We start from the raw sequence: 10,820 nt of genomic DNA, 5'->3' as shown, positions 1-10,820 counted from the left end.
GGAGAGGATGCCCCATGTCAACAGAAAGTGAACAGGAGGTCCCAGAAGCTTGTCCTGACCAGGGGCAGAAGATAAATACAACCAGGCTCAGAATCTAATGAAAACCTTTATTCTCCATCTTTATTATTCTCAATCTTTATTCTGCAACTTGACTTGCCCCAGGTGGCTCCCTATCCCCAAATGTGGGTTGAGCCACAGGCAGAGGATGAAAGTAGCCTCCTACCTTCTCCCTCTGCTGGTGCCAGTTCTGTGCTCTAGCTTCTCTTGGCCTCACTAGCCCCCAATACCCAGGGGCAGGGGCAGGAGGTACAGTTGGAACCAGGGAGCTAGGATGAGGTCCTGTCTCCCTCACTGCCCTTTCATAGCATCGCCCTTTGGAACCTGGTCCTCCCTGGTTCCCCAGGGTCTAGCCTGCTGGTCCTGTTTTCCACTGTCTGCCCCTCCAATGATCCTCTCCTGTGTGGTCTGACCCTGTGGACAGTTTCTCAGGTGGCCTTGACCTACATGGTATAGCCCTCTGGTTTTGCCATCCTTCATGGCTAGATTCATTGGAGGTTCTATCTATGGAGCTTTTATCACTGGGGGTCTGGCCCTTTGGTGGTTTATTCTTCCAGAGATCCAGGCCACCATGCTCTGCCAAAGACCCATCCCAGGTGACATGGTCCTCTGAAATGCCCAACTTTCGTGGTACAGCTCTTTGCCAATCAGGCTCTTTTTGGCATGGCCTCCTGGGAGAGTTGTCTTCAATGTTTGGGTCCTCATGGAGTGTGGGCAGCTGTGTCCTGGCCTTTCCAGGACAGGAGCCCTTAGATTTGAGCTCTTTGTGGCTTTCATCCTCTAGAAGTGTTGTCTGCAGGCAGGTCTCTCCAGAGATCTCTTCTTCACAGTCCAGCTCTTTGGTGAACCTCCTCCCTGTGGCCTGGTATTCCGATGGTGTGGGCAGCTGTGGTCCAGGCCATCTGTAGCATGGGTCCCTGTACTTGGCCCCAGCAGTTGTTCTATCTGGAGTGGCCAGTCTTTCTGGGAATTTGTGGGGTTGTAATCTGAGCCTCCAGTAGGAGGCATCCACATGGCCTGGCTCTTCAGAGGTCTTGCCTCTGTAGGGCTGGTCTTCCAGTGGCGGGCCTGGTTGTGATCCAGCTTTTTCACAGCTCTGTCCCCCATGATCTTGGCACAAGCTGGGCTCATGTCTGTTCTCATTCACTTCTGGGGATCTCAGTGTTTGTTTGAGAACTAGGTACTGTTAGAGAAAAGAACAGACGCTGTTCCAGGCAGGTCTGCTTGGGCCTGGCAGGAGGCTTTTCCCTAACCCCCACCCTTGGCCCTAAACGTGCAAAAAAGGCTCCATGTTAGTGCCTACCTCCTTACGGCTATTGATGGCCTGTTGTAGCCACAGCAGCTCCATGGCCAAGTGGCTGCGGTGGTTCTGGAGCTCCTGGAGCTCAGTCTGGCTGTGGGACAGTCCTGGACCTGCAGCTTCTGTGAAGGAGAATGAAGGGAGAAAGCCTTGAGGGGACAGACACTGGGCACTGGCTTGGCCCTTAGACCCTGACACCTTCCCCCTACCCACCCATAAGTCGCCCCCAACCAGAAGGAGGGAAGAAAGGGATGCGGCTTATCCAGCACAAACCTTTCACTTTTCAGATGGGAACGCTTAGGCCCAGAGGACAGAGGCTTGCCCTGATCTAGGTAGAGGAGTACCTGGGTTTTCCATCCTTGACTTGTCTCTGGTCTCCTGGCTTGGTTTCCCGGTCCTCCTGCTCTGCTCGTCCTGAAGCCAGGCGCTGGCATCTCTGCAGGGAAGACTGCTGGAGTTTGTGAAGCTCTCTCCTGACTTCTTCAGTATCATCTCCTCCCAGGTCTCTTTCTCAGTCTCTTTACACGGGAAGCGGCTCCATAGTTCCTGCTCCGCATTTGGTGCCCTCTCTCCAGCGGCTTTCCGGGTCTGACGGGATTTTGCCTTCTGAGAAATCAAAGGTGTGAGAGCCCCAAGGCTAAACCCTCCAAGGATCTGGACATTCTGACTGAGCATACCAAATGATGAGGACTAAGGATTGGGGTGTGGGGGGGGTGAGTCTGCTCCCTTTTCCACTGAGGAAAGCTTGTCGGCAGATAAGGTGGAATCCCCTTGCCCAGGTCCCTCTTTATTTTTTAACTCTAGGGTGTGTAGTACCTTTGGGAGAAATCGGGGCCTGGGAATCCAGCCTTCAGTCCACTGAAGCGTGCCCAAATCACCCTCGATCTCTCGTACAACAGCCTCATATTCACCTCGAAGACTCTGGAACTGGCGTCGGACCAAGAAGCCCCGGATGCAGGCCTGGTGTGGAGAACGAGGGGAGGGAAAACCCTTATCACTGCAACATGGGGATATCTTGGGGAACGCTCCTGGAGAGATCATCCGCGTGACTGCAAGAGGGGACCCGGCCCCAGGGAAAGTACAGGTGACGCTGTGCGTTGGGGCTCCGGGGGTTTCAGGGAGTGTGCTGGACTGGATCCAGCACAATTCTTCGACTGAAGGCCCTTCCCACCCTTTCCCTGATTCCGTAAGAGCTTGTGGTGGCAGTGGGGGGCGGGGAGTGGACGCGTGAGGGTCCTGCTGCCGCTGCTGCTGCTAAGTCGCTTCGGTCGTGTCCGACTCTTAGCAACCCCATGGACTGTAGCCTACCAGGCTCCTCCGTCCATGGGATTTTCCAGGCAAGAGTACTGGAGTGGGTTGCCATTGCCTTCTCCGAGGATCCCTGGGGTCCCCACATTCTTCAGGCCGGTGGGGTGGGTCGGTAGCTTCGGACGTGGGCACGTGGGCAGGTTACTAGACGTGAGAGCCTCATCTGGTCCAAAGGTCCCACCCAGTCCAAGAACCCGTGGGGGGAAATCAGGCCAGCCGCCCGCCCCGCACCTGCAGCGCCGTCACCTTCCGAACCAACCGCTCCCGCTCCATCCGGGCGCAAACCGACCCGCCCGGCGCCTGCGCAGTGCGTCACCGGCCTGCGCCGCGGCCGCTGGGCTCAGGCCCCGCCCCGCCCCGCCCCGCCGTCTCCGTGGCCTCCTTTGGGCTCCAGCCAGGACCGGGCGCGAGCGGGCGCTGTTCCCACACACCCCGGGCAGCTCCAGGAATCCAGCCGTCCGAGCGGGACCTCCCAAACCAGAAGTGTGTTGCGCAGGGGCGTCCCTGCGAGAGCTGGGGCCCGGGCGCCCATGCCGAGTAAAAGGCGCCATGAGAGAAGACACGGACCGCTTTCTTTCCTTCGGTTTAATTCCTTTCAGTGCCCCCTCTCCCGTAGCACCTGGGGGCGCCGCGAAACACCCACTCGAGTCTGTAAAATAGTCCCGGTTTGAAGGAAATGAGAAGGGACAGCCAAGGCCTGGGTCTTACACCTACACAGCTGATGGCTCCTCAGGCTCGGCGTTCTCGGCCAGGTGCAGCTTCTGTCTGTGCGGGTCAAGGACTGTGATGCTCTGGACCCCAGGGCCTTCCAGCCCTATTGTCCCAGCCTGCACAAGCTTAGTTTCCCAACTGTGCAAAAGGGTGGGGATCAGGGACTCTGGGGTGGTCCGTGATCTAGGGTTGCAGCCCTTGCTGGCCCCTCTTGCCAGGTGCCTTACCCGCTTCGCTTTTGGTTTAGATCATGCAGATGTGTGTGCACTACTTCTGTTAGGACTAGATGCGAGATAATCTGATCAGTAAAAATAATTGTTCAGTGCTGATAGAATAGGGAGACATCAGACAAGCTTTGTCATAGATTGTGTAAGCTAAAGTGCCTAAAAATATTTTGGTAAAGTATTCCCTGCAACCACTATTCTTTCACCTAACATTTAGGGAATTCTTTCTGCACCTTTACCAGGGTTGGGGGAGTTTGTGGCTAATTATGTAGGACTGAAAAGGGTGAGGACGTTGGTTATCTGTAAATATTCCTGGGGGTTGGTGGGGAGGTGGAAGCTGATTTTATATCTGGGAGGGGAGGACACCCACTGTCAAGTCCCTTAGAAAGGATACATAGAATTACTAAGATCTTCCAGCTGTCAACAGAAAGAGAAAGGGGGGTTTCTGTAAGGAGGGGCAGGCACCAGGCCAAACTCGGGATGTTCTGGGGCTCATCTTCTGGTGGGCGTTGAGAGGCCCAGAGCTTTTGCCTCCATGCACCCCCAGTTTTTCACCTAGGGGCCAGGAATGGTCTTGGAAGCATGTACCCTCCCGCCCCCTGGTGCCCTCAGGAACCGAAGCCCCCAGCCCTGACCCACATTGCTAAGCAGCTGGTCCAGGTTGCGGTCAGCCATCGTCTTCTTCTGCTCCTCAGGCAGCCCGTCAGTCACCTCGTCCTCCTCTTCCTCTTCCTCCTCCTCTCCACACACATCTAGGCTGAAGTGCAGCCGGGCCAGCTTCTCCTGCATCTCCCGCACGTGCTCCAACTGCTCGAAGGAGCATTCCTTCCCTGGACAGCACCTGTCAGCTCTGGGAGCAAGCTTGGGACCGTGGTCCCAGCCTCACCCCCCAGAGACCCAGCCCTGCAGCCCTATCCCCAGGACTCACCGAAGGCCTGCAGCCGGCCTGAGTGGAAGTCATTGAGCAGGTTCAGCAGCCCCCCTTCCATTTCATAGACGTCGGTCACCTCGGTCAGGAAAGAGTGCTGCAGGGGCGTGCCTGCAGAGCCGCCGGCACCTCCTGCCAGCACGGGGCGGCATTTCTCCTTGCCTACCCTGGGTGAGTGGGCATGGCCATGGTCACAGGGTGGGGGAAGCCGGGTACCCCCAGGTCCTCTGTGCCATCTGTCTATGCACTAATTCATCTTTCTGTCCACCCATCAACATAAGCGGATGTTTGTTCTTCTGACCCTGTCTGGGGCACTAGGATGCATTAAGGGAAGCAAGTGGATGAAGAGGGGTGAGGGTGAGAGGTCAAAGGAAGTCATTTTCTTCCAGCGGAACAGCCAGAACCATGCCTGGAGCAGGGCTCTTGGGGCTGTCTGACCCCTCACTCATTCCTCCTGTGATCACTGGCCTTACTGGTCCTCAGTGAATTTGGGGACAGTTACTTCTTTATTGCCATGAGAGCCATTTTACCACTTCCAAAAACATTTTTCTGCCCCTCTTGTATATAAAAACCATTTTTTGAATTTTCCATTGCCCACAGGAGAACACTGTACGACCTTCCCAGCTTGGCCTCCATACCTCTCCAACTGCCTTTCCTACTATTCCTGTCCCAGCCCTGAGCTTCAGCTATGCTCACTTGGCCATGTCCAAACATGCCTCTTAGGTAGGTGATGCCAAAGGCACAGGGAAACATGGTAATCAGAGGAAGAATGTGTGTTTAGGGGAAACACTATAGGGTAGATACATTACAGAGTAGGAGGCAAGTTTTCAATCATTAAAAAAATTAAGTGGAGAACTCACATTGTTTACTTGAGTATCCCCTCACCATTTCCTGCCCCATGACACTCCGGGACCACCAAACCACTTGTGATTCCTGGAACCCTGCAGGCAATATTTTTCTTCCATGCTTCTGTCAGGCAGGCCCCTCAGCTTGGAACAGTGTCTGTCTCCAGTGTGCCCAACAGCCTGCTCAGACTCACTTCCTGGAAGTCTGCTCACTCCCTGCTCTGAGGTGCATCATCACACTGGGTGATCCCTGTGACCCACCTGGTCTTTTCCCAACACACCTGAAAGTAGGGACTGGGTCTGAATTCTCAGGGGCCAGGGAAGGGAGGGGGAGCCCCAGGGAAGGCATGGATTCGTGCTTAGTAATTATAGGCTAAGCCCCCCTTTACCTTGGTGCCCACAGGGCTCAGGCCAGAGTTAGAGTCCCTCCCTCCTTGCCCTGTTTCCCATCTGTACCTACCTCTTGAACTTGGTCCGCTGTTTGGGGGATGGCAGATGAGGGAGTCCCAGGGCCAAGGAGCCACTGTGGCTGGTGGGCACTGGGACCCTGCGTAGTGTGCCTGGGGGCTGGGCTGGCTGGGTCAAACAGGGCTTAGGACTCCTTTTCTTCTTCTTGTCCTCCATTGGATGCTGGCTAGGCCTCAGGCCCTGGGTGGGAGGCGGCCCCACTGAGGTGGTGTGAGCAAAGCCATCCCTCCACCCAGCTATCCCAGAGAACTGCAAAGGATGGCCTCAGGACCTTCTAACTGTCCACTCATCACTCCAGTATGGGCAAGGCCGGGTGCCAGCACCTACTGCTGAGATCACAGCTGTGTATTTGAAAGACCTGTGGCCCAATCCAGGTCTCCTCTGCCCTCTAGCTTTAGCCTGAAAACCTAGGTCCTGCCTGAAAGGACTGGACCAGACACTATTCTTGGGCTGCAGCTGCTCCCGGGGTTTCCTGTCCCTGTAGCTGAGTGGGTGGAGCCGGCGGAGGAAATGTAGAGGGAGACAGGGTGGATGTGAGCTGGCAGGAGCCCAACTGGGGATTAGGGGTGTTTTAATTAGACTCCGGTTCTATTTAGCAACTGCCTGGACAGACCCTGAGGAACCTCAGCATGGAAGGGAATCAAAACGTACATGGGATCACCTGGGAAGACCCCATGTCGAACCCCCAGGGAATGGGCATCAGTGGTTGAGCTGGCAGGGCTCAGTCCCCGGACTTAGATACTAGCATCCTTTCTCTTCCACCCCACTCCCAACGGTAAACACCAGGAGACTCCCATTAGTTCCCTGGGACAGACTTCCAGTTGCTTCACCCTCCCCAGTCGGGAAGTCCCCTCTTGGCTGCAGCTGTAGTCAGAGAGGGCCGGGTGGTCCGGCAGGGCAGTCGGCAGCCTAGGCCTCCAACAAAGGCTGCGCCGAAGCTCGCACCGCTCGGCCTCCCTCCCGGCCCGCCCGCTCGGCTTCCAGGTCCGCGGAGGTCCCTCGGCCTGAGGTCTGGAGGCCCTTTATGGGCTTTCCTCAAACTGCTTACTCCCAGGTTCCACCACCAAGTCCGACTCCGCACTCTGGAGTGGCGCCTGGGGCATAAGCATTTAAATCGGCACGAAGCCGGCTGGCACTGAGTGGGTGTGGTGCTGGGGAAACAAGCGCGTCAAATGCCTGGCCCAGCAGCAGCTTAGTCCAATTAGAGAAGCGAGAGAATTACAGCGGGAGCCCCAGCTCCCCAGGAATGCGTGGTGGCGACCAGGGATCTATTTTCCATAATCAGTCTCTAAAGTCGCATGCCAAATGGATCTCTCAGCTCGGGAGCCAGGATCCGAAATGGAGCTCGAAACCAGCGTCATTCCGCCTCTGCACCCACCCCCAAGGGGGAAACTAACCTGAAGATATAGGGTCTAGAGTGATGCTTCCGTGCCGGTTCCCTCCGCCCTCAGCACTCTCCAACTACGGAACGGAATGGGTGGAAGCTGAGCTCGCAGTAGGTAATTTGCATTTAAAGAGAAACTGACCTTTTATAGAGTGGGATGGAGTAAGATGGGAGGAGCATCTCCACATTTATTAAGTTGTCCCTTTCACTCGACTTCACGTCTTCATTTGAATTAAGGTGATGATATTGGTTATGTGAGGACAATCCAAAAAACCCTTTCACTGCCTATCAGTTTAAGAGAGAAGCTACAGTCCCTTGCAAAATGGTGGAAGCTTTGTCAGAAATGGAGGAGAGAAGGAGGTGGGGAGCTGGGAGAGAATGAATGAATGTGTGTATATATATATATATATATATATATTTTCATGCTGCTGCTAAGTCGCTTCAGTCGTGTCCGACTCTGTGCGACCCCATAGATGGCAGCCCACCAGGCTCCGCCATCCCTGGGATTCTCCAGGCAAGAACACTGGAGTGGGTTGCCATTTAAAATACATAAAAGATGATGCTGTTAAAGTGTTGCACTCAATATGCCAGCAAATTTGGAAAACTCATCAGTGACCACAGGACTGGAAAACGTCAATTTTCATTCCAATCCCAAAGAAAGGCAGTGCCAAAGAATGTTCAAATTACTGCACAATTGAACTCATCTCACACGCTACCAAAGTAATGCTCAAAATTCTCCAAGCTAGGTTTCAACAGTATGTGAAACAAGAGCTTTCAGATGTTCAAGCTGGATTTACAAAAAGGCAGAGGAACCAGAGATCAAATTGCTGACAACCATTGGATCATGGAAAAAGCAGGAGAGTTTCAGAAAAACATCTACTTCTGCTTCATTGACTACACCAAAGCCTTTGACTGTGTGGATCACAACAAACTGGAAAATTCTTAAAGAGATGGGAATACCAGACCACCTGACCTGCCTCCTTCGAAACCTGTATGCAGGTCAAGAAGCAACAGTTAGAACTGGACATGGAACAAAGGACTGGTTCCAAATTGGGAAAGGAGTACATCAAGGCTGTATATTGTCACCCCGCTTATTTAACTTATATGCAGGGTACATCATGCAAAATGCTGGACTGGATGAAGCACAAGCTGGAATCAAGATTGCTGGGGGAGAAATATCAATAACTTCAGATATGCAGATGACATCACCCTAATGGCAGAAAGCGAAGAGGAACTAAAGAGCCTCTTGATGAAGGTAAAAGAGGAGAGTGAAAAAGCTGGTTTAAGACTCAACATCCAAAAAACGAAGCTCAGGGCATCCAGTCCCATCACTTCATGGCAAATAAATGGGGAAACAATGGAAATGGAAACAGTGACAGACTTTATTTTCTTGGGCTCCAAAATCACTGCAGATGGTGACTTCAGCCATGAAGTTAAAAGACACTTGCTCCTTGGAAGAAAAGCTATGACAAATCTAGAAGGCAATTAAAAAGTAGAGATAGTACTTTGCAGACAAAGGTCTGTCTAATCAAAGCTATGGTTTTTCCAATAGTCATGTATGGATGTGAGAGTTGAACTATAAAGAAGGCTGAGCGTCAAAGAACTGATGCTTTTGAATGTGTTACAGAAGACTTTTGAGAGTCCCTTGGACTGCAAGGAGAAACCTGTCAATCCTAAAGGAAATTAATCCTAAGTAGTCACTGCAGATGCTGATTGCAGCCATGAAATTAAAAGACACCTTCTCCTTGGAAGGAAAGTTATGACCAACCTTGATAGTATATTAAAAAGCAGAGACATTACTTTGCCAACAAAGGTCCATCTAGTCAAGGCTATGGTTTTTCCCGTGGTCATGTATGGATGTGAGAGTTGGACTGTGAAGAAAGCTGATCACCGAAGAATTGATGCTTTTGAACTGTGGTGTTGGAGAAGACTCTTGAGAGTCCCTTGGACTGCAAGGAGATCCAACCAGTCCATTCTAAAGGAGATCAATCCTGGGTGTTCATTGGAAGGACTGATGCTAAAGCTGAAACTGCAGTACTTTGGCCACCTCATGCAGCGAGTTGACTCACTGGAAAAGACTCTGATGCTGGGAAAGGTTGGGGGCGGGAGGAGAAGGGGACGACCAAGAATGAGATGGCTGGATGGCATCACCGACTCTGTGGACATGAGTTTGAGTGAACTCTGGGAGTTGGTGATGGACAGGGAGGCCTGGTATGCTGTGATTCATGGGGTCACGGAGAGTCGGACACGACTGAGTGACTGAACTGAACTGAACTGAACTGAGTCATTGGAAGGACTGATGCTGAAGCTCCAATACTTTGGCCACCTGATGGGAAGAACTGACTCATTGGAAAAGACCCTGATGCTAGGAAGGATTGAAAACAGGAGAAGAAGGGGACGACACAGGATGAGATGGTTGGATGGCATCACCGACTCAATGGACAGGAGTTTGATCAAGCTTTGGGAGCTGGTGAAGGACAGGGTTGCCTGGCGTGCTGCAATCCATGGGGTCAAAAGAGTTGGACACAACTGAGTAACTGAACAACAACAAATATGAAACACAAAAAGCAGCAGCAGAAAGAAACTGCAAGAGAAGACAACCATCCTTCAAGTGAGTCCAGGTCCCCTATTATGCATTTATGTATCCTTTTAACAGTCCTGAAGGAAGGTAGTCATTGTCCCGTTTTACTAAAAGTTAACAATATTCTTTTGAGGGTAATACCACTCCCTCCAGAGCACCCATTCTGGTAAGCGATGGGGGTGTATTCAGCCATTCATGAAATGACAACACCAAGCCTACCCTCTCGCCACCCCCACGCCTAGAGGACACATGTGGGGGGCATCAGGTCAGAGCAAAACCAGTGTGATTACCCAACACTTGACACCAGCCCCCAGGAGGGAAACCTGAGTATCTGATGAAGGCTGAGCCAGTGCTGCTGGTGTTGCCCCAGGAGGCCAGATCAATGGGGCAGCTATTAAAAGACCAGTCAGAGGCTCCCAGCTCAGGTCTCCTGAGAAGCATCTGAAGCAACAGGAGGCTGCCCTGCAGTCTCAGATAACTGCCCCAGGGCCAGCACACCACCACCGCACCTACCTAGCCCTCCCCTCCACCACCCTCACTGAGCAGGAGCATCTTTCTTGGGCCTGGGCCTCATTGAGTTCCAGAGGAGTGCACCCTTTCCAAAGGCACCTCATCGGGGCTCCTTCCCAGGTGCTTCTAACATCCAGACTGCTCCAGAAGGGAAGACATTAAGATTCCTTCAACAATCAGTGTGGACACATAAGCCTGTGGAAACCTGGAGGGAAGGACACTTGTCTCTGCCATGTGGCAGGTATTCATATGTAATCCTTTGGGCCAGACCAGCCCAGGTGGAGAGAACAGGATGCTGGGTGAGGTACCAGTAGGATGTCTCTCTTATAGGAGTCTCAACTTTTATACCTTGCCTTGGGTGGACAAACAGGAGTAAGAAACACACCCATTCATAAGCATTAAGTGCAGCTTCTGGTCTTGGAATGGAATGCATGAAATCAAAGGGACCTGGAGGTTCCTGTGAATTTTCTTGGGTGGGCCAGTGCCAGAGATACAACCCACGGT

General features: G+C 52.8%; 2 protein-coding genes across 4 annotated transcripts; both read right to left on the bottom strand.

Annotated features, from left to right (window-relative positions):
* Nucleotides 1-87: 87 nt before the first annotated feature.
* On the bottom strand, nt 88-3,087 carry IQCC (IQ motif containing C). 3 transcript variants are annotated; one of them, XM_055397424.2, is made up of 5 exons: nt 2,897-3,087; nt 2,174-2,317; nt 1,702-1,963; nt 1,361-1,479; nt 88-1,240 (listed from the first exon to the last, which is right to left on the bottom strand). In XM_055397424.2, the coding sequence occupies exons 1-5, from the start codon at nt 2,936-2,938 to the stop codon at nt 407-409; spliced, it is 1,401 nt and encodes a 466-aa protein (XP_055253399.1). In that variant the 5' UTR covers nt 2,939-3,087; the 3' UTR covers nt 88-406. The 3 variants fall into 3 exon arrangements, with proteins under 3 accessions (XP_055253399.1, XP_055253398.2, XP_088700703.1); XM_055397423.2 differs by lacking the exon at nt 2,897-3,087 and having other exon boundaries at nt 1,702-1,945; nt 2,174-2,883; XM_088844577.1 differs by lacking the exon at nt 2,897-3,087 and having other exon boundaries at nt 2,174-2,882.
* Nucleotides 3,088-3,225: 138 nt separating this feature from the next.
* On the bottom strand, nt 3,226-7,343 carry CCDC28B (coiled-coil domain containing 28B). The gene is made up of 6 exons (XM_055397427.2): nt 7,239-7,343; nt 5,834-6,021; nt 4,529-4,695; nt 4,240-4,430; nt 3,995-4,017; nt 3,226-3,430 (listed from the first exon to the last, which is right to left on the bottom strand). Exons 2-6 carry the CDS (start codon nt 5,995-5,997, stop codon nt 3,376-3,378), a joined length of 600 nt encoding a protein of 199 aa, XP_055253402.1. The 5' UTR covers nt 5,998-6,021; nt 7,239-7,343; the 3' UTR covers nt 3,226-3,375.
* Between the last annotated feature and the right edge of the window lie 3,477 nt (nt 7,344-10,820).

Source organism: Moschus berezovskii, chromosome 2 (assembly GCF_049115385.1).
Source record: "Moschus berezovskii isolate FMDL1 chromosome 2, NW_MosBer_1.0, whole genome shotgun sequence".
NCBI lineage: Eukaryota > Metazoa > Chordata > Mammalia > Artiodactyla > Moschidae > Moschus > Moschus berezovskii.
Note: the sequence above shows the minus strand (reverse complement) of the source record. Positions and strands in the feature narration are given on the sequence as shown.